Source organism: Panulirus ornatus, chromosome 19 (genome assembly GCF_036320965.1).
Source record: "Panulirus ornatus isolate Po-2019 chromosome 19, ASM3632096v1, whole genome shotgun sequence".
Classification (NCBI taxonomy): Eukaryota; Metazoa; Arthropoda; class Malacostraca; order Decapoda; family Palinuridae; genus Panulirus; species Panulirus ornatus.
In genome coordinates this window covers 44,095,708-44,119,998 of record NC_092242.1, presented here as the reverse complement: position 1 = coordinate 44,119,998, position 24,291 = coordinate 44,095,708, and the positions used below count along the sequence as shown (strand labels likewise).

Genomic DNA, 24,291 nt, shown 5'->3' with positions numbered 1-24,291 from the left:
TCCTCCAGTTTTGCTCCATTCAAACTTACCTCCCAATTGACTTGACCCTCAACACTACTGTACCTAAAAACCTTGCTCTTATTCACATTTACTCTTAACTTTCATCTTTCACACTCTTTACCAAACTCAGTCACTAGCTTCTGCAGTTTCTCACATGAATCAGCCACCAGCGCTGTATCATCAGCGAACAACAACTGACTCACTTCCCAAGCTCCCTCATCCCCAACAGACTTCATACTTGTCCCTCTTTCCAAAACTCTTGCATTTACCTCCCTAACAACCCAATCCATAAACATATTAAACAACCATACATATATATGCATGAATATATATGTATACATATATATATATATATATATATATATATATATATATATATATATATATATATATATATATATATATATATATATATATATATATATATATATATATATATATATATATATATATATATATATATATATACATATATATATATACATACATATATATTTTTTTTTTTTATACTTTGTCGCTGTCTCCCGCGTTTGCGAGGTAGCGCAAGGAAACAGACGAAAAAAATGGCCCAACCCACCCCCATACACATATATATACATACGTCCACACACGCAAATATACATACCTACACAGCTTTCCATGGTTTACCCCAGACGCTTCACATGCCTTGATTCAATCCACTGACAGCACGTCAACCCCGGTATACCACATCGCTCCAATTCACTCTATTCCTTGCCCTCCTTTCACCCTCCTGCATGTTCAGGCCCCGATCACACAAAATCTTTTTCACTCCTTCTTTCCACCTCCAATTTGGTCTCCCTCTTCTCCTTGCTCCCTCCAACTCCAACACATATATCCTCTTGGTCAATCTTTCCTCACTCATCCTCTCCATGTGCCCAAACCACTTCAAAACACCCTCTTCTGCTTTCTCAACCACGCTCTTTTTATTTCCACACATCTCTCTTACCCTTACGTTACTCACTCGATCAAACCACCTCACACCACACATTGTCCTCAAACATCTCATTTCCAGCACATCCATCCTCCAGCGCACAACTCTATCCATAGCCCACGCCTCGCAACCATACAACATTGTTGGAACCACTATTCCTTCAAACATACCCATTTTTGCTTTCCGAGATAATGTTCTCGACTTCCACACATTCTTCAAGGCCCCCAGAATTTTCGCCCCCTCCCCCACCCTATGATCCACTTCCGCTTCCATGGTTCCATCCGCTGCCAGATCCACTCCCAGATATCTAAACACTTCACTTCCTCCAGTTTTTCTCCATTCAAACTCACCTCCCAATTGACTTGACCCTCAACCCTACTGTACCTAATAACCTTGCTCTTACTCACATTTACTCTTAACTTTCTTCTTCCACACACTTTACCAAACTCAGTCAACAGCTTCTGCAGTTTCTCACATGAATCAGCCACCAGCGCTGTATCATCAGCGAACAACAACTGACTCACTTCCCAAGCTCTCTCATCCCCAACAGACTTCATACTTGCCCCTCTTTCCAAAACTCTTGCATTTACCTCCCTAACAACCCCATCCATAAACAAATTAAACAACCATGGAGACATCACACACCCCTGCCGCAAACCTACATTCACTGAAAACCAATCACTTTCCTCTCTTCCTACACGTAAACATGCCTTACATCCTCGATAAAAACTTTTCACTGCTTCTAACAACTTTCCTCCCACACCATATATTATTAATACCTTCCACAGAGCATCTCTATCAACTCTATCATATGCCTTCTCCAGATCCATAAATGCTACATACAAATCCATTTCCTTTTCTAAGTATTTCTCACATACATTCTTCAAAGCAAACACCTGATCCACACATCCTCTACCACTTCTGAAACCACACTGCTCTTCCCCAATCTGATGCTCTGTACTTGCCTTCACCCTCTCAATCAATACCCTCCCATATAATTTACCAAGAATACTCAACAAACTTATACCTCTGTAATTTGAGCACTCACTCTTATCCCCTTTGCCTTTGTACAATGGCACTATGCACGCATTCCGCCAATCCTCAGGCACCTCACCATGAGTCATACACACACCAAATAACCTTACCAACCAGTCAACAATACAGTCACCCCCTTTTTTAATAAATTCCACTGCAATACCATCCAAACCTGCTGCCTTGCCGGCTTTCATCTTCCGCAAAGCTTTCACTACCTCTTCTCTGTTTACCAAATCATTTTCCCTAACCCTCTCACTTTGCACACCACCTCGACCAAAACACCCTATATCTGCCACTCTATCATCAAACACATTCAACAAACCTTCAAAATACTCACTCCATCTCCTTCTCACATCACCACTACTTGTTATCACCTCCCCATTTGCGCCCTTCACTGAAGTTCCCATTTGCTCCCTTGTCTTACGCACTTTATTTACCTCCTTCCATAACATCTTTTTATTCTCCCTAAAATTTAATGATACTCTCTCACCCCAACTCTCATTTGCCCTTTTTATCACCTCTTGCACCTTTCTCTTGACCTCCTGTCTCTTTCTTTTATACATCTCCCACTCAATTGCATTTTTTCCCAGCAAAAATCGTCCAAATGCCTCTCTCTTCTCTTTCACTAATACTCTTACTTCTTCATCCCACCACTCACTACCCTTTCTAATCAACCCACCTCCCACTCTTCTCATGCCACAAGCATCTTTTGCGCAATCCATCACTGATTCCCTAAATACATCCCATTCCTCCCCCACTCCCCTTGCTTCCATTGTTCTCACCTTTTTCCATTCTGTACTCAGTCTCTCCTGGTACTTCCTCACACATGTCTCCTTCTCAAGCTCACTTACTCTCACCACCCTCTTCACCCCAACATTCACTCTTCTTTTCTGAAAACCCATACAAATCTTCACCTTAGCCTCCACAAGATAATGATCAGACATCCCTCCAGTTGCACCTCTCAGCACATTAACATCCAAAAGTCTCTCTTTCGCACGCCTATCAATTAACACGTAATCCAATAACGCTCTCTGGCCATCTCTCCTACTTACATAAGTATACTTATGTATATCTCGCTTTTTAAACCAGGTATTCCCAATCATCAGTCCTTTTTCTGCACATAAATCTACAAGCTCTTCACCATTTCCATTTACAACACTGAACACCCCATGTATACCAATTATTCCCTCAACTGCCACATTACTCACCTTTGCATTAATATATATATATATATATATATATATATATATATATATATATATATATATATATATATATATATATATATATATATATATATATATATATATATATATATGAATATATATATATATATATATATATATATATATATATATATATATATATATATATATATATATATATATATATATATATATATATATATATATATATTGGAAAGGATCACAATTTTGCGCGTGATCGAGATATTCCTATGAGTCCACGGGGAAAATGAAACACGAAAAGTTCCCAAATGCACTTTCGTGTAATAATCACATCATCAGGGGAGACACAAGAGAGGAATATAACAGTCAGTTGATATACATCGAAGAGACGAAGCTAGGACGCCATTTGGTAAACATGTGATTGTCCAAAACATACAACGAGCGTTCAAAAACTTATCATTTTAGGAATCTTATCAACAATAAAGTTATCTAATTTGTACAGACCATCACTAATATTTAGATTATAATTCTTTGTGTATTTTATGATAGAAGATTCAATGATATCTCTCTTGGTAATAGAGTTAGAGTTAACAACTGAGATGGCGTTACTCCAACCTAGAGAATTTTCTGGCGATTTCCTGATTAAGATATTCTTTATAGTATTATTGTTGCTAAAGGCAATATTTACATTAAAGGATTTAAGCAACATGGGAAGCAAAGTGAAATTATTATTAAAAGGGAGAACTGAAAGATTCTTGGTGGAAGGTTTGGCCTCAACTCTATAAAATGATTTCTTTGCTAACTTAAGGGATTTATCAATGAAAGATCTAGGGTACTTTAACTTAGATCTAATAGAATATATCTTCTCAAACTCATCATGAATAAACTCTGGACTGCAAATACATAATGCCCTAAGGAACATAGATTTAAATGATGATAATTTAACTCTGTCATGTTGAGATGAGTAATAATGGATATATGAGCATACATTGGTGGGTTTTCTGTATATGCTAAACTTAAACTTGTTTCCTTGTCTTGCCTATGGATCATGCAATCTAAAAATGGTAACATACCATTATTTTAATTTTCTACAGTAAATTTGATGGAAGGTACTAAATTGTTAAGTAAGGGGAGAAATGTTTGTAAATTTTCATTTGTTGGCCAAACACAAAGAACATCATCTACATACCTAAACCAAATTGCATTAGAAGGTAAGATATCCTTCAGTAATTTTGTTTCAAAAAATTCCATATAAAGATTACTTAGTACAGGTGAAAGAGGGTTACCCATTGCCATACCAAATTTTTGAGCATAATAATCTCCGTTAAATTGAAATACACAGTCTTTTATACACAATTTTATCAGTTCAATGAAATTAGACTTTGAAACAGGTAACTGAATATCATTCAAGACATCAAATAAATATTTTAAAAGATCATCAACTGGAACTTCAGTGAAAAGTGAGGAAACATCAAAGCTACTAGTTTGAAATCAAAATTAATATTGATATTGTTTAGCTTGTTGACTATATCTACATTGTTGATGATATTAGAATTTGATACCTTACCCATTAAAGGGCTTAATAAGGAAACTAACCATTTTGATGATTTATATATGATGGAGCCTACTGAACTCACTATAGGTCTTGCTGGAATTTTTTTTTTTTTGTGTTTTGATAAGTCCATACATATATGGCAATGAAGGGGACAAAGATGAAAAATTTTTCATAAGAGAAATGTTACCTTTCAACAATAACTTCATTTCTTTATTGAAATGATAATTAACTCCTTCTAAGGGATTTATGCTAAGTTTAGAATATGTTGTGTTATCATTCAGAAGATCATTCATTTTAGATAAATAGTTACTTTAGTCTAATATCACAAAAATGTTAGCCTTCTCTGCTTTAGTAATATGTATATCCTTGTCTTTTTTTAAGGTGTTAATAGCTCTTATGAATCTTTTAGGGCAATTAGCTTCCACTGGTTTTGACAAACTGGCATACAATAAACCCTTGCAAATATTAATATCATCATTACTTAAATTACTGTATTTTTCTAAATTACCAAGAGAAATATCATTGAATCTTCTATAATTAAATACACAAAGAATTATAATCTTAATATTAGTGATGGTCTGTACAAATTAGATAACTTTATTGTTGATAAGATTTGTAAAATGATAAGTTTATGAACCCTCGTTGTATGTTTTGGACAATCACATGTTTACCAAATGGCGTCCTAGCTTCGTCTCTTCGATGTATATCAACTGACTGTTATATTCCTCTCTTGTGTCTCCCCTGATGATGTGATTATTACACGAAAATGCACTCGGGAACTTTTCGTGTTTCATTTTCCCCGTGGACTCATAGGAATATATATATATATATATATATATATATATATATATATATATATATATATATATATATATATATATATATATATATATATATATATATATATATATATATATATATATATATATATTTTGCTTTGTCGCTGTCTCCCGCGTTTGCGAGGTAGCGCAACGAAACAGACGAAAGAAATGACCCAACCCACCCCCATACACATGTATATACATACGTCCACACACGCAAATATACATACCTACACAGCTTTCCATGGTTTACCTCAGACGCTTCACATGCCCTGATTCAATCCACTGACAGCACGTCAAACCCGGTATACAACATCAATCCAATTCACTCTATTCCTTGAACGATGTTTCACCCTCCTGCATGTTCAGGCCCCGATCACACAAAATCTTTTTCTCTCCATCTTTCCATCTCCAATTTGGTCTCCCACTTCTCCTCGTTCCCTCCACCTCCTACACATATATCCCCTTGGTCAATCTTTCCTCACTCATTCTCTCCATGTGCCCAAACCATTTCAAAACACCCTCTTCTGCTTTCTCAACCACGCTCTTTTTATTTCAACATATCTCTCTTACCCTTAGGTTACTTACTCGATCAAACCACCTCACACCACACATTGTCCTCAAACATCTCATTTCCAGCACATCCATCCTCCTGCGCACAACTCTATCCATAGCCCACGCCTCGCAACCATACAACATTGTTGGAACCACTATTCCTTCAAACAAACCCATTTTTGCTTTCCGAGATAATGTTCTCGACTTCCACACATTCTTCAAGGCTCCCAGAATTTTCGCCCCCTCCCCCACCCCATGATCCACTTTCGTTTCCATGGTTCCATCCGCTGCCAGATCCACTCCCAGATGTCTAAGACACTTTACTTCCTCCAGTTTTTCTCAATTCAAACTTACCTCCCAATTGACTTGACCCTCAACCCTACTGTACCTAATAACCTTGCTCTTATTCACATTTGCTCTTAACTTTCTTCTTTCACATACTTTACCAAACTCAGTCATCAGCTTCTGCAGTTTCTCACATGAATCAGCCACCAACGCTGTATCATCAGCGAACAACAACTGACTCACTTCCCAAGCTCTCTCATCCCCAACAGACTTCATACTTGCCCCTCTTTCCAAAACTCTTGCATTCACCTCCCTAACAACCCCATCCATAAACAAATTAAACAACCATGGAGACATCACACACCCCTGCCGCAAACCTACATTCACTGAGAACCAATCACTTTCCTCTCTTCCTACACGTACACATGCCTTACATCCTCGATAAAAACTTTTCACTGCTTCTAACAACTAGCCTCCCACACCATATATTCTTAATACCTTCCACAGAGCATATCATATGCTTTCTCCAGATCCATAAATGCTACATACAAATCCATTTGCTTTTCTAAGTATTTCTCACATACATTCTTCAAAGAAAACACCTGATCCACACATCCTCTACCACTTCTGAAACCACACTGCTCTTCCCCAATCTGATGCTCTGTACATGCCTTCACCCTCTCAATCAATACCCTCCCATATAATTTACCAGAAATACTCAACAAACTTATACCTCTGTAATTTGAGCACTCACTCTTATCCCCTTTGCCTTTGTACAATGGCACTATGTCCGCCAATCCTCAGGCACCTCACCATGAGTCATACATACATCAAATAACCTTACCAACCAGTCAATAATACAGTCACACCCTTTTTTAATAAATTCCACTGCAATACCATCCAAACCTGCTGCCTTGCCGGCTTTCATCTTCAGCAAAGCTTTTACTACCTCTTCTCTGTTTACCAAATCATTTTCCCTAACCCTCTCACTTTGCACACCACCTCGACCAAAACACCCTATATCTGACACTCTATCATCAAACACATTCAACAAACCTTCAAAATACTCACTTCATCTACTTCTTACATCACCATTACTTGTTATCACCTCCCCATTTGCGCCCTTCACTGAAGTTCCCATTTGCTCCCTTGTCTTACGCACTTTATTTACCTCCTTCCAGAACATCTTTTTATTCTCCATAAAATTTAATGATACTCTCTCACCCCAACTCTCATTTGCCCTCTTTTTCACCTCTTTCACCTTTCTCATGACCTCCAGTCTCTTTCTTTTATACATCTCCCACTCAATTGCATTTTTTCCCTGCAAACATCGTCCAAATGCCTCTCTCTTCTCTTTCACTAATACTCTTAATTCTTCATCCCACCACTCACTACCCTTTCTAATCAACCCACCTCCCACTCTTCTCATGCCACAAGCATCTTTGGCGCAATCCATCACTGATTCCCTAAATACATCCCATTCCTCCCCCACTCCCCTTACTTCCATTGTTCTCACCTTTTTCCATTCTGTACTCAGTCTCTCCTGGTACTTCCTCACACAAGTCTCCTTCCCAAGCTCACTTACTCTCACCACCCTCTTCACCCCAACATTCTCTCTTCATTTCTCAAAACCATACAAATCTTCACCTTAGCCTCCACAAGATAATGATCAGACATCCCTCCAGTTGCACCTCTCAGCACATTAAGATCTAAAAGTCTCTCTTTCGCGCGACTGTCAATTAACACGTAATCCAATAACACTCTCTGGCCATATCTCCTACTTACATACATATACTAATGTATATCTCGCTTTTTAAACCAGGTATTCCCAATCACCAGTCCTTTTTCAGCACATAAATCTACAAGCTCTTCACCATTTCCATTTACAACACTGAACACCCAATGTATACCAATCATTCCCTCAGCTGCCACATTACTCACCTTTGCATTCAAATCACCCATCACTATAACCCGGTCTCGTGCATCAAAACCACTAACATATATATATATATATATATATATATATATATATATATATATATATATATATATATATATATATATATATATATATATATATATATTATCCCTGGGGATATGGGATTAAGAATACTTCCCACGTATTCCCTGCGTGTCGTAGAAGGCGACTAAAAGGGGAGGGAGCGGGGGGCTGGAAATCCTCCCCTCTCATTTTTTTTTTTAATTTTCCAAAAGAAGGAACAGAGGGGGCCAGGTGAGGATACTCCAAAAAAAACCCAGTCCTCTGTTCTGAACGCTACCTCGCTAACGCTGGAAATGGCAAATAGTTTAAAAGAAAAAAAAAATATATATATATGTATATATATATATATATATATATATATATATATATATATATATATATATATATATATATATATATATATATATATATATATATATATATGATAGAGTTGATAGAGATGCTCTGTGGAAGGTATTAAGAATATATGGTGTGGGAGGAAAGTTGTTAGAAGCAGTGAAAAGTTTTTATCGAGGATGTAAGGCATGTGTACGTGTAGGAAGAGAGGAAAGTGATTGGTTCTCAGTGAATGTAGGTTTGCGGCAGGGGTGTGTGATGTCTCCATGGTTGTTTAATTTGTTTATGGATGGGGTTGTTAGGGAGGTAAATGCAAGAGTTTTGGAAAGAGGGGCAAGTATGAAGTCTGTTGGGGATGAGAGAGCTTGAGAAGTGAGGCAGTTGTTGTTCGCTGATGATACAGCGCTGGTGGCTGATTCATGTGAGAAACTGCAGAAGCTGGTGACTGAGTTTGGTAAAGTGTGTGGAAGAAGAAAGTTAAGAGTAAATGTGAATAAGAGCAAGGTTATTAGGTACAGTAGGGTTGAGGGTCAAGTCAATTGGGAGGTGAGTTTGAATGGAGAAAAACTGGAGGAAGTGAAGTGTTTTAGATATCTGGAAGTGGATCTGGCAGCGGATGGAACCATGGAAGCGGAAGTGGATCATAGGGTGGGGGAGGGGGCGAACATTCTGGGGGCCTTGAATAATGTGTGGAAGTCGAGAACATTATCTCGGAAAGCAAAAATGGGTTTGTTTGAAGGAATAGTGGTTCCAACAATGTTGTATGGTTGCGAGGCGTGGGCTATGGATAGAGTTGTGCGCAGGAGGATGGATGTGCTGGAAATGAGATGTTTGAGGACAATGTGTGGTATGAGGTGGTCTGATCGAGTGAGTAACGTAAGGGTAAGAGAGATGTGTGGAAATAAAAAGAGCGTGGTTGAGAGAGCAGAAGATTGTGTTTTGAAGTGGTTTGGGCACATGGAGAGGATGAGTGAGGAAAGATTGACCAAGAGGATATATGTGTCGGAGGTGGAGGGAGCAAGGAGAAGAGGGAGACCAAATTGAAGGTGGAAAGATGGAGTGAAAAAGATTTTGTGTGATCGGGGCCTGAACATGCAGGAGGGTGAAAGGAGGGCAAGGAATAGAGTGAATTGGAGCGATGTGGTATACCGGGGTTGACGTGCTGTCAGTGGATTGAATCAAGGCATGTGAAGCGTCTGGGGTAAACCATGGAAAGCTGTGTAGATATGTATATTTGCGTGTGTGGACGTATGTATATACATGTGTATGGGGGGGGGGGTTGGGCCATTTCTTTCGTCTGTTTCCTTGCGCTACCTCGCAAACGCGGGAGACAGCGACAAAGTAAAAAAAAAAAAAAAAAAAAATATATATATATATATATATATATATATATATATATATATATATATATATATATATATATATATATATATATATATATATATATATATATATATATATATATATATATATATATATATATATATATACATGTATATATATATATATATATATATATATATATATATATATATATATATATATATATATATATATATATATATATATATATATTCGTCTCGTATTTCGAATAGTTGTTTCCTATTATACAGTCCCATAGCCTAGCGGTTAGCATGGCTGCCTCTTGCACAGGGGTCCCGGGTTCGATCCTGGCTGTTGGACGTTTGCATGTTCTATGAAGGTGCGCGTTCATATGCACTTTATTCGTATTCATATACCTCCGCGTTGTACAGTTAGGTTCGGTAAAACGCTATCAGCTGGCTATGTGCGTCTGTTCGGATAGACCCCGTTGCTCACCATTGTGAGACGAAGGGTATTCGAGTACTTAGTATTTCGAATACTTGTTTCCTATCATAAAGTCCCATAGCCTAGCGGTTAGCATGCCTGCCTCTTGTACAGGGGTCCCGGGTTCGATTCTGGCTGTTGGAGGTTTGTATGTTCGATATATATATATATATATATATATATATTTATATATATTGTTCTCAGTGAATGTAGGTTTGCGGCAGGGGTGTGTGATGTCTCCATGGTTGTTTAATTTGTTTCTGGATGGGGCTGTGCACAACTCTATCCATAGTCCACGCCTCGCAACCATACAACATTGTTGGAACCACTATTCCTTCAAACATTCCCATTTTTGCTTTCCGAGATAATGTTCTCGACTTCCACAATTCTTCAAGGCTCCCAGAATTTTCGCCCCCTCCCCCACCCTATGATCCACTTCCGCTTCCATGTTTCCATCCGCTGCCAGATCCACTCCCAGATATCTAAAACACTTCACTTTCTCCAGTTTTTCTCCATTCAAACTCACCTCCCAATTGACTTGACCCTGGGGATAGAGGAGAATGAATACTTCCTACGCATTCTTTAAGCGTCGTAAAAGGCAACTAAATGGGAAGGAAGCGAGGAGCTAGAAACCATCCCCTCCTCGTATCTTAACTTTCTAAAAGGTGAAACAGAAGAAGGAGTCACGCGGGGAGTGCTCATCCTCCTCGAAGACTCAGATTGGGGTGTCCAAATATGTGTGGATGTAAACAAGATGAGAAAAAAAGGAGAGATAGGTAATATGCTTGAGGAAAGGAAAATGGATTCTTTGGCTTTGAGTAAAACAAAGTACAAAGGTAAAGGGGAAGAGTGGTTTGGGAATGTTTGGGGAGTAAAGTCAGGGGTTGGTGAGAGGACAAGAGCAAGGGAAGGAGTAGCAGTACTCCTGAAACAGGAGTGGTGGGAGTATGTGATAGAATGTGTGAAATTAAACTCTAGATTGATATGGGTAAAACTTAAAGTGGATTGAGAGAGATGGGTGATTATTGGTACCTATGCACCTGGGCATGATGATCTTCCCATTTAATTTCCCAGGAATACTCAACAAACTTTTACCTCTGTAATTTGAGCACTCACTTTAATCCCCTTTGCCTTTCTACAATGACACTATGCAAGCATTCCACCAGTCCTCACGCACCTCACCATGAGTCATACATACATTAAATAACCTTACCAACCAGTCAACAATACAGTCACCCCCTCTTTTAGTAAATTCCACTGCAATACCATCCAAACCCGCTGCCTTACCGGTTTTCATCTTCCGCAAAGCTTTTACTACCTCTACTCTGTATACCATATCATTTTCCCTAACCCTCTCCCTTTGCACACCACCTCGACCAAAACACCCTACATCTGCCATTGTATCATCAAACACATTCAACAAACCTTCAAAATACTCACTCCATTTCCTTCCCACATCACCATTACTTGTTATCACCTTCCCATTTGCCCCTTCACTGATGTTCCAATTTCTTCCCTTGTCTTAAGCACTTTATCTACCTCCTTCCAAAACATCTTTTTATTCTCCCTGAAATCTATTGATTCTCTCTCTCCAACTCTCATTTGCCCTCTTTTTCCGCATCTTGCACCTTTCTCTTGACCTCCTGCCACTTTCTTTTATACATCTCCCACTCATTTGCATTATTTCCCAGCAAAAATCGTCCAAATGCCTCTCTCTTCTCTTTCACTATTAATCTTACTTCTTCATCCCACCACTCGCTACCCTTTCTAATTTGCCCATCTCCCACGCTTCTCATGCCACAAGCATCTTTTGCACAAACCATCACTGCCTCCCTAAATATATCCCATTCTTCCCCACTCCCCTTGCGTCCTTAGCTCTCACCATTTTCCATTCTGTACTCAGTCTCTCCTGGTACTTCCTTACACAAGTCTCCTTCCCAAGCTCACTTACTCTCACCACTCTCTACATCCCAACATTCTCTCTTCTTTTCTGAAACCTCAACAAATCTTTACCTTTACCTCCACAAGATAATGAATCATACATCCCTCCAGTTGCACCTCTCAGCACATTAATATCCAAAATCTCTCTTTCGCGCGCCTATCAATTAACACGTAATCAATTAAAGCTCTCTGACCATCTCTTCTACTTACATACGTGTACCTATGTATATCTCTCTTTTTAAACCAGGTATTTCTAATCACCCGTCCATTTTCAGCACATAAATCTACAAGCTCTTTACTATTACTATTTACAACACTGAACACCCCATTCCCTCAACTACCACATTACTTACCTTTGCATTCAAATCACCCAACACTATAACCTGGTCTCGTGCATCAAAACTCAGCTACTCCCGAACATCACTCAGCTACTCCCGAAACACTTGCCTCTCATGATATTTCTTCTCATTCCCAGGTGCATATGCATCAATAATCACCCATCTCTCTCAATCCACTTTCAGTTTTACCCATATCAATCTATAGTTTACTTTTCTACACGCTATCACATACTCTCACCACTCCTGTTTCAGGAGTAGTGCTACTCTTTCCCTTGCTCTTGTCCTCTTACTAACCCCTGACTTTACTCCCAAGACATTCCCAAACCACTCTTCCCCTTTACCCTCCGTGTTGTACAAATAGGTTCTGTAAAATGTTATCTTCTGTTTGTGTGAGCCTAAAGGGGAGAGAGAGAGAGAGAGAGAGAGAGAGAGAGAGAGAGAGAGAGAGAGAGAGAGAGAGAGAGAGAGAGAGAGAGGAGAGAGAGAGAGAGAGAGAGAGAGAGAGAGAGAGAGAGGTTAAGAACCTGGGAGACATGGATTTAAAACCCTTAGAAATATACATAAAATAATCACATTTACTAACCGTGCCCACTAAAGCCTGTGGCAAGGCACATGTTCTTGTACACGGGATGGAAGCCAACTATAAGATTCTGATCTAAAGTATTGTAGTCGTAAAAGCCCGCCCAGGCGCTGCGAACCTGTTGATGAAACATGGAAGATCTTGAACATTAAGAGATATCATGATAACTCTGTTTCGGTGGATAACATCACTACTGTTAACAACCAAATGTAAGGTCAACAAAATAATCAGAAACAAGATGTATGAATATTTTGTTAAATTAATAATGCTAAATGAATGACTTTTATGAGACATACAAAGTGTTGACGTCAAAGGACAGGTAGACAAACTGTAAATGCCTTTGCTGCACAAATACAGGAAATGTGATTTCCTTTCTGTATTGAAATCATTACAGTACCTTCAGATTCTCAAAGGCAGGCACTCTCTCAGCTAGTATCGGCCACATATCTGTGTCAAAAAACTGGTAGTCAACTTGGAGATCATCTGCAGGCGGTTCCTTGTCCTCTGAAGGGGACATACCAATTATATAAAGTTGTCCGCTACGGTCAGGCCGAAAATACAAGCCAGTGTAGTCATTGAATATTGGGCAGTCTTTCCAGGGGCCATGAGGAGCATGCACGCAGAAGATATTACGTTTTCTGGAATATAAGTGAGAGTGATGATGATGTGGCGTATGCAACTGTTTGCACATCCTAAGTTTTGTGAAAGTTGCAGAAGGTGGTAACTGAATCTGTTCCCATCTTAGACATTGTAAAGATGCACACACATGTTTCCAGTTATTGCAAAGAGCTAGATATCAACACAACCAAGAGCAATATACAGTGACATCAAAAAACAGCTGAGTCTGGCTATACGAAAACCATCGTCGCATATCGGTAATCACAAACGATAAATCAGCAACAACAAAAGCAAATCAAACTTACCAGAAGAGAACATAGTAGTTCGTGTTGAGTCATACACACACAACTTACTTTGTGGTGTAAACTGTATCCTCCTCCATGAAAAATATTTTATCAAGATCACCTGACGCATACTGTGACGTTTCATGCGAATAGTTGTTTTCTAGAAGTGATAACTTTGGATTGCCGCACAAAGCAAAATCTACAATATAAACTTAATCACATATAATGAAAATATGACTGTTATTTCTGTATTATGTTCTGACACATATTGGCACTGGACATCTAATGGTATATGGTTAGAAAATTGCAATCATTAACACATGTACGTCATACAGTTCTTGATATAAGTGCTACTTGTTGAGTATAGGCATGAGGAAGATAGGAGAAGGGTACAGACACTTTACATATTTTGATATATGAGATAAACATTTCTCAAGTTTACCGTCTGAAGGTCAATTAAAGGTGATGCTATGAATCGTCTGGCTCTCCCTACCTGAGCAGTGAGAGGTAATGCAAGGAGTCATCCAGCTCTCCCCGTCTGGGCAGTGAACGGTGATGCTAGGAATCGTCTGGCTCTCCCTACCTGGGCAATGAGAGGTGACGCTAGGAGTCGTCCATCTCTACCTGGGCAGTGAGAGGTGATGCTAGGAATTGTCTGGCTCTCCTTACCTGGGCAGTAAAAGGTGATGCTAGGAGTCATCCAGCTTTCCCTACCTTGGTAGCGAGAGGTGATGCTAGGAGTCGTCTGGCTCTCCCTACCTGGCCAGTGATGGGTGATGCTAGGAATCGTCTGGCATTCCCTACCTAGGCAGTGATAGGTGATGCTAAGAGTCGTCCATCTCTCCCTAACTGGGCAGTGATAAGTGATGCTAGGAGTCGTCTGGCTCTCCCTACAAGGGCAGTTAGGGGTGATGCTAGGAGTAGTCTAACTCTCATTATCTAGGCAGTGATTGGTGATGCTAGGAATCGTCTGGCACTCCCTGCCTGGGCAGAGATAGGTGATGTGTGAATACCTACCTGGGTTCTACAGGGAAAGGAATGCCCACCTACATAGGCCCTACATGAAAAGGAATCCCCACCTACCTGGGCTCTTCAGAGAAAGGAATGCCTACCTACTTAGGTCCTACAGGTAAAGGAATGCCCACCTACCTGGGCCCTACAGGTAAAGGAATGGCCAACTGCCTGGATTCTGCAGGGAAAGGAATATCCACCAATCTGGGTTCTATAGGTAAAGCAATGGCCACCTACCAGTGCCCTAAATGTAAAGGAATACCCATCTACATAGGTACTATCGGTAAAAGAATGTCCATCCACATGGGCCGTACATGTAAAGGAATGCCCACTTGCCTGGGCTCTAAAAGGAAAGAAATGCCCGCCTACCTGGGCTCTAAAGGTTAAGGAACTCCCACATACGTGGGCCCTACAGGTAAAGGAATGCCTACCTACCTGGGCTCTATGGGTAAAGAAATACCCATATACCTGGGTTCTACAGGGAAAGGAATGCCCACCTATCTAGGCTCTAGAGGGAAAGGAATGCCCCTCTGTCTAGGCTCTAGAGGGAAAGGAATGCCCATGTACCTGGGCTCTAAAGGTAAAGGAATGCCCGACTACCTGGGCTCTATGGGTAAAGGAATGCCCATATATCTGGGTTCTACAGGGAAAGGAATGCCCACCTACTTGGGCTGTACAAAGAAAGGAATGCCCACCTACAAAGGCCCTACACGTACAGGAATCCTCAGCTACCTGAGCTCTTGAGAGAAAGGGACGCCCACCTACTTAGGTCCTACAGGTAAAGGAATGCCCACCTACCTGGGCTCCACAGGTAAAGGAATGGCCACCTACCTGGACTCTACAGGGAAAGGAATACCCACTTACCTGGGTTCTATAGGCAAAGCAATGTCCACTTACCTGGGCTCTACATATAAAGGGAGTATAGTGCCCATGTACCTGGGCTCTACAGGTAATGGAATGCCCGCCAACCTGGGCTCCATAGGTAAAGGAATGCCCACCTACATAGGCCCTACATGTTAAGGAATTCCCACCTACCTGGGCTCTTCAGATAAAGGAATGCCCATCTGCTTAGGTCCTACAGGTAAAGGAATGCCCACCTACCTGGGCCCCACAGGTAAAGGAATGGCCAACTGCCTGGATTCTGCAGGGAAAGGAATATCCACCTATCTGGGTTCTATAGGTAAAGCAATGGCCACCTACCAGTGCCCTAAATGTAAAGGAATACCCATCTACATAGGTACTATCGGTAAAAGAATGTCCATCCACATGGGCCGTACATGTAAGGGAATGCCCACTTGCCTGGGCTCTAAAAGGAAAGAAATGCCCGCCTACCTGGGCTCTACAGGTTAAGGAATGCCCATATACGTGGGCCCTACAGGTAAAGGAATGCCCACATACCTGGGCTCTACAGGTAAAGAAATGCCTACATACCTGGTCTCTATAGGTAAAGGAATGCCCACCTACCTAGGTTCTACAGGGAAAGGAATGCCAACCAACCTGGGCTGTACAGAGAAAGGAATGCCCACCTACATAGGCCCTACATGTAAAGGAATCCCCACCTATCTGGGTTCTTCAGAGTAAGGAATGCCCACCTACTTGGGTCCTACAGGGAAAGGAATGCACACCTACCTGGGCTCCACGGGTAAAGGAATGGCCACCTAACTGGACTCTACAAGGAAAGGAATACCCACCTAGCTGGGTTCTAAAGGCAAAGCAATACGCACCTACCTGGTCCCTACATGTAAAGGAATACCCACCTACATCGGTACTACCGGTAAAAGAAAGCCCACCTTAATGGGCTCTACATGTAAAGGAATGCCCACTTACCTGGGCTCTAAAAGGAAAGAATAGCCCGCCTACCTGGACTCTACAGGTTAAGGAATGCCCACATACCTGGGCCCTACAGGTAAAGGAATGCCATATTACCTGGACTTTACAGGTAAAGGAATGCCCACCTACCTGGGCTGTACAGTCAAAGGAATACCCACCTATCTAGGCTCTAGAGGTAAAGGAATGTCTACGTATCTGGGCTCTACGGGTAAAGGAATGCCCACCTACCTGGGCTGTACAGGAAAAGGAATGCCCTCCTACATAGGCCCTATATATAAGGGAATCCCCACCTACCTAGGCTGTACAGGAAAAGGAATGCCCACCTACATAGGCCCTATATATAAGGGAATCCCCACCTACCTGGGCTCTTCAGAGAAAGGAATGCCCACCTACTTAGGTCCTACACGTAAATGCCCACCTACCTGGGCTCCACAGGTAAGGGAATGGCCACCTACCTGGATTCTACATTTAAAGGAATACCCAGCTACATGGGTTCTATAGGCAAAGCAATGCCCACCTACCTCAGCCCTACATGTAAGGAAATGCCCACCTACATCGGTACTACCGGTAAAAGAATGCCCACCTACATGGGCTCTACATGTAAAGGAATGCCCACTTACCTGGGCTCTAAAAGAAAAGAAATGCCCGCCTACCTGGGCTCTACAGGTTAAGGAATGCCCACATACCTGGGCCTTACAGGTAAAGGAATGCCCACATACCTGGGCTCTACAGGTAAAATAATGCCCACCTACCTGGGTTCTGTAGGTAAAGTAATGCCCATCTACCTGAGTTCTACAGGGAAAGGAATGCCCACCTACCTGGGCTGTACAGGGAAAGGAATGATCACCTACATAGGCCCTACATGTAAAGGAATCCCCATCTACCTGGGTTCTATAGGTAAAGTAATGCCCACCTACCCGGGTTTTACAGGGAAAGGATGCCCACCTACCTGGGCTCTACAGGTAAAGGAAGGTGCACCTAACTGGGCTCTACAGGGAAAGAAATGCCCACCTTCCTGGGCTCTATAGGTTAAGGAATACCAGCATACTTGGACTCTACAGGGAAAGGAATACCCACATAACTGAGCTCTACAGGTAAAGGAATGCGCACCTAAATAGGCTCTACAGGGAAAGAAATGCCCACCTTCCTGAACTCTACAGGTTATGGAATGCAAGCATACCTGGACTCTAAAGGGAAAGGAATGCCCACATAAGTGGGCTTTACAGGGAAAGAAATGCCGACCTTCCTGAACTCTACAGGTTAAGGAGTGCAAGCATACCTGGACTCTAAAGAGAAAGGAATGCCCCATAACTGGGCTCTACAGGGAAAGAAATACCCAATTACCTGGGCTCTACAGGTTAAGGAATGCCCAAGTACCTGGGCTCTGTAGGGAAACGAATGCCAACCTATCTGGGCTCTACAGGCAAAAGAATGCCCACCTACCTATGCTCCACAGGTAAAGGAATTCCCATCAACCTTGGTCAAGAAGGAAAAGAAATGCCCATCTACCTAAGTCCTACAGGTAAAGGAATGCCCACGCACATGGGCTCTACAGGTACAGGAAAGCCCACCTACCTGGGCTGTACAGGGAAAGTAATGCCCATCTATTTTAGCCCTAAAAGTAAAGAAATACCCTCGTACCTGGGCTCTATAGGTAAAGAAATGCACACCTACCTGGGATTATACAGGAAAAGGAATGTCCAACTACATGGACTCTACAGGGAGACGAATGCCCAACTACATAGACTCTACGGGGAGACGAATGCCCAATTACTTCTTCCCTACAGGTAAAGGAATGCCCATCTGCCTAGGCTCTACAGGTAAACGAATGCCCATCTACAGGGAAAGGAATACCCACTTAAATGGGCTCTACAGTGAAAGCATTGCCCACCTACCTGGGCTGTGCAGGCAAAGGAATGCCCATCTACCTGGGCTTTACAGGGAAATGAAAACCTACCTACCTGGGCTCTACAGGCAAAGCATTGCCCACCTACCTGGGCTGTACAGGCAAAGGAATGCCCTTACCTGGGCTTTACAGTTAAAGGAATTCCCACCTACCTGGGCTTTACAGGTAAAGAAATGCCCACCTACCTGTGCTCTACAGAAAAAGGAATGCCCACCTACCTGGGCTCTACAGGTAAAGGAATGTCCACCTATCTTGCCTGTACAAGGAAAGGAATGCCCACCTACATGTGCTTAACAGGAAAGAGAATGCCCTACTACATGGTCTCTACAGGTAAAGGAATGTCCACCTATCTAAGCTCTACAGGGAAAGGAATGCCAACCTACCTGAGCTCTTAAGGAAAAGGAATGTCCACCTACCTGGGTGGTACAGGTAAAGGAATGCCCACCTACCTGGGCTTTACAGGGAAAGGAATGCCCGCCTACCTAGTATCTACATGTAAAGAAATGCCCACCTACCTGGGCTCTACAGGTAAAGGAATGCATACCTATCTGGGCTCTACAAGGAAAGGAATGCCCACTTAGCTGGGCTCTACAGATAAAGGAATGCCCATATGCTTGGGTTCTACAGGCAAAGGAATGCCCACATAACTGGGCTCTACAGGAAAAGAAATGCCCACCTACTTGAGCTCTGCAGGGAAAGGAATATCCACCTACATGGGTTTACAGAGAAAGGAATGCCCACCTACCTGTGCTCTGAGGGAAAAGGAATGCCCACCTATCTGGGCTATTCAGGGAAAGACATGACCACCTACCTGTGCTCTATAAGTAGCGGAATGCCCACCTTCCTGGGCTATACAGGTTAGGATATGTCCATACTACTAGGCTCTACAGGTAAGCGAATGCCCACATACCTGAGCTCTACAGGGAAAGGAATGCCCGCCTATCAGGGTTATGCAGGGAAAGAAATGCCCACCTACCCGGGCTGTATAGGCAAAGGAATGTCCATCTACCTTGGCTTTAGTGGAAACTTAATGCCCATCTACCTAGTTTTTATAGGTAAAGGAATGCCCACAAACCTGGGCTCTATATGTAAAAAATTCTCACCTACCTGGGCTCTACAGGAATAGGAATATCTACTTACCTGGGCTCTAGAGGGGAAGGAATGTCCACCCACTTGGGCCCTACATTTGAAGGAATCACCATCTTCCTGGGCACTACAGGGAAAGGAATGCCCACCTACCTGGTCTCTACGGTTAAAGGAATGCAAACCTATTTGGGCTCTTCGGGGAAAGAAATGCCCAACTACCTAGGCACTATAGGCAAAGGAATGTCCACCTACCTGAGCTCTACAGGTAAAGGAATGCCCTCCTACCTGGTCTCTACAGGCAAAGGAATTCCCACCTACCTAGGCCCAACAGGTATAGAATGCCAAACTACCTAGGCTTTACAGGTAAAGTAATTTACACCTACCTGGGCTCTAGAGGTGAAGGAATGTCCACCCACCTGGGCCCTACATTTGAAAGAATCACCATCTTCCTGGGCACTACAGGGAAAGGAATGCCCACCTACCTGGTCTCTACGGTTAAAGGAATGCAAACCTATTTGGGCTCTTCGGGGAAAGAAATGCCCAACTACCTAGGCACTATAGGCAAAGGAATGTCCACCTACCTGAGCTCTACAGGTAAAGGAATGCCCTCCTACCTGGTCTCTACAGGCAAAGGAATTCCCACCTACCTAGGTCCAACAGGTATAGAATGCCAAACTACCTAGGCTTTACAGGTAAAGAAATTTACACCTACCTGGGCCCTACATGTAAAGGAATTACTAACTACCTAGGCTCTACAGGTAAAGGAATGCCCACATACCTAGGCTCTACAGGTAAAGGAATGCCCACGTACCTGGGCTCTACAGCGAAAGGAATACCCACCTATCTGGGCTGAGAAAGGAAAGCTCACTTACCTGGGCTGTACAGGCAAGGAATGCTCACCTACCTGGTATCTACAAGGAAAGGAATACCTACCTGCATGGGCTCTACAGACAAAGTAATGACCTGGGCTGCAAAAGCAAAGCAATGCCGACTGACCAGGGCCTTACAGGGAAAGGGATGCCCTCATACCTTGGCTCTACATTCACACATCTGGGCTCCATATGCAAAGGAATGCCTACCTACTTGGGCTCTACAGGTAAAAGAATGCCCAACTACTTTGGCTCACAGATAAAGAGATACACACCTACCTGGTCTCTAAAGGGAAAGGAATGCCCACCTACTTGGCCCTTATACGTAAAGGAATGCCAATCTACCTGGGCTCTAAAAGGAAAAAAGATATCCAAGTACCTGGGCTCGAGGGGGAAAGGAATGTCCACCTACCTGGTCTCTTCGGCTCTACAGGTAAAGAAATGCCCATCTACCTGGGCTCTACAGGGAAAGGAATACCAACCTACCTGGCCTCTAAAAGGAAAAAAATATCCAAGTACCTGGGCTCGAGGGGGAAAAGAATGTCCACCTACCTGGACTTTACAAGTAAAGGAATGCCCACCCAACAGAGCTCTGCAGTTAAAGGGAAGCATACCTACCTGGGCTCTACGGGGAAAGAAATGCCCACCTAAGTGAGCTGTACAGGCAAAGAATGTCCACTTACCCGGGCTTTACTGGGAAAGGAAGTCCCATCTACCTGTGCTCTAGAGGCAAAGGAATGCCCAAATACCTGGGTTCTACAGGTAAAGAAATGCTCACCTACCTGGGATCTACAGGGAAAGGAGTGCCCACTTACCTGGGCTCAACAGGTAAAGGAATTCTCTCCAACCTGGGCTCTACAGGTAAAGGAATGCCGATATACCTCGGCTCTTCAAGTAAAGGAAATTCCACCTACCAGGGCTCTACAGGTTAAGGAATGCCCACCAACCTAGACTCTGCAGTGAAATGAATACCAACCTACCTGACTTCCACAGGCAAAGGGATGCCCACCTACCTAAGCTTTACAGGGAAAGGAAAGCACACCTACCTAGGCTCTACAGGGAAAGGAATACCCCCCTACCTGGGCCCTACAGGTAAAGGAATGCCTACCTACTTAGGTGCTGTAAGTAAAGGAATGCCCACCTGCATGGGCTCAACAGGTAAAGGAATGCCCATCTACCTTGGCTCTACAGAGAAAGAAATGCCCACCTACCTGGGCTCTACAGGGAAAGGAATACCCACCTACCTGGGACGTAGAGGGAAAGAAATGCCCACCTAACTGGGCTTTACAGGTAAAAGAATGCCTACCTACCTGGGCTCTAGAGGGAAAGAAATGAACACTTACCTGGACTTTAGAGGTTAAGTAAGGCCAACTTACCTGTGATCTGCATGGAAAGGAATGTCCACCTACTTGGCCTGAACAGGCAAGGAATGTCCACCTACCTGGTCTTTACTGGGAAAGTATGGCCCATCTACCTGTACTCTACAGGCAAAGGAATGCCCACTTGCCTGGGTTCTACAGGTAAAGAAATGTCCACCTATCTGGGATCTAGAGGAAAAGAAATGCCTTCCTACCTGGGCTCAACAGGGAAAGAAATCCCCACCTACTTGGGCTCAGCAGGTAAAAGAATAACGACATACCTGGGCTCTACACATAAAGGAATGCCTACCAACCTAGACTCTACAGGAAAATGAATACCAACCAACCTGGGCTCCACAGGCAAAGGAATGCCCACCAACCTAAGGTTTACAGGGATAGGAAAGCACACCTACTAGGCTCTACAGGGAAAGCAATGACCACCTACATGGGCTCTACAGGTAAAGGAATGCCTATGTACCTAGGTACTACAAGTAAAGGAATTCCCCCCTACCTGTGCTCTAGAGGGAAAGAAATGCTCATCTACCTGGGCTCTACAGGCAAAAGAATGCCCAACTACCTGGGCTCTAGAGGGAAAGAAATCCCCACCTACCTGGGCTCTAAAGGTTAAGGAATGCCAACATACCTGGGCTCTAAAGGTTAAGGAATGCCAACATACCTTTGATCCACAGAAAAACGTAGAACCCTAAATGGGCTCTACGGGGAAAGAAATGTCGACCTCTCTGGATACTAGAGTTTAAGGAATTACAACATAACCTGTCATCTGCAGGGAAAGGAATGCCCACCTAACTGGGCTCTACAGGAAAAGAAATGCCCACCTACCTGGGCTCTACAGGTTAAGGAATGCCCAAATACCAGAGCTCAACAGGCAAAAGAATTCCAATTCCCACCTATCTATGCTCTACGGGTAAAGGAATTCCCACCTACCTGGGCTCTACAGGTGAAGGAATGCCGACATACCTGGACTCTACAGGAAAATGAATACCAACCTACTTGACCTCCACAGGCAAAGGAATGCCCACCTACCCAGGCTTTATAGGGAAATGAAAGAACACCTACCTAGGCTATACAAGGAAAGGAATACCAACCAACCTGGGCTCCACAGGCAAAGGAATGCCCACCAACCTAAGCTTTACAGGGATAGGAAAGCACACCTACCTAGGCTTTACAGGGAAAGCAATGACCACCTACCTGGGCTCTACAGGTAAAGGAATGCCTATGTACCTAGTTACTACAAGTAATGGGATGCCACCCTACCTGTGCTCTAGAGGGAAAGAAATGCTCATCTACCTGGGCTCTACAGGTAAAAGAATGCCCAACTACCTGGGCTCTAGAGGGAAAGAAATCCCCACCTACCTGGGCTCTAAAGGTTAAGGAATGCCAACATACCTGGGCTCTGCAGGTAAAGGAATGCCAACCTAACTGGGCTCAACAGGGAAAGGAATGTCAACCTGAGTTCGACGGGGAAAGGAATGCCCACCTACCCGGGTTATACAGGCAAAAGAATGCACTTTTACTAGGGTTCTACAGGAAGAGGAATGCCCACCTACCGGGGCTCTGCAGGAAAAGGAATACCCACCTACTAGGGCACTACAAGGAAAGGAATGCCCACCTACTTGGTCCCTACAGGAAAAAGAATGCTCACCTACCTGAGCTCTGCAGGTAAAAGAATACCCACCTACCTGGGCTCTACAAGGAAGACAATGATCATCTACCTGGACTGTACAGGCAAAGGAATGCCCACCTACTTGGGCTTTACATGGAAAGGAATATCCACCTACTTGGGCTCTACAGGCAAAGGAATGCCCACATACCTAGGCTGTACTGGCAAAGGAGTGCCCAATTATCTGGGCCTTATAAATAAAGGAATGCCCAATTACCTGGGCTAAACAGGTAGAGGAATACCCACCTACCTGGG

At 42.7% G+C, this 24,291-nt stretch overlaps 1 protein-coding gene across 1 annotated transcript in view; it reads right to left on the bottom strand.

The window, feature by feature from the left end:
• Nucleotides 1-24,291, bottom strand: part of LOC139755481 (FAD-dependent oxidoreductase domain-containing protein 1-like) — a 167,747-nt gene that overhangs the window by 9,237 nt on the left and 134,219 nt on the right. Inside the window, exons 7-8 of the mRNA XM_071673819.1 lie at nt 13,791-14,031; nt 13,397-13,511 (exon numbers count right to left, since the gene is read on the bottom strand). Coding sequence (XP_071529920.1) covers nt 13,397-13,511; nt 13,791-14,031 — 356 coding nt within the window. The remainder of the gene's footprint in view (nt 1-13,396; nt 13,512-13,790; nt 14,032-24,291) is intronic.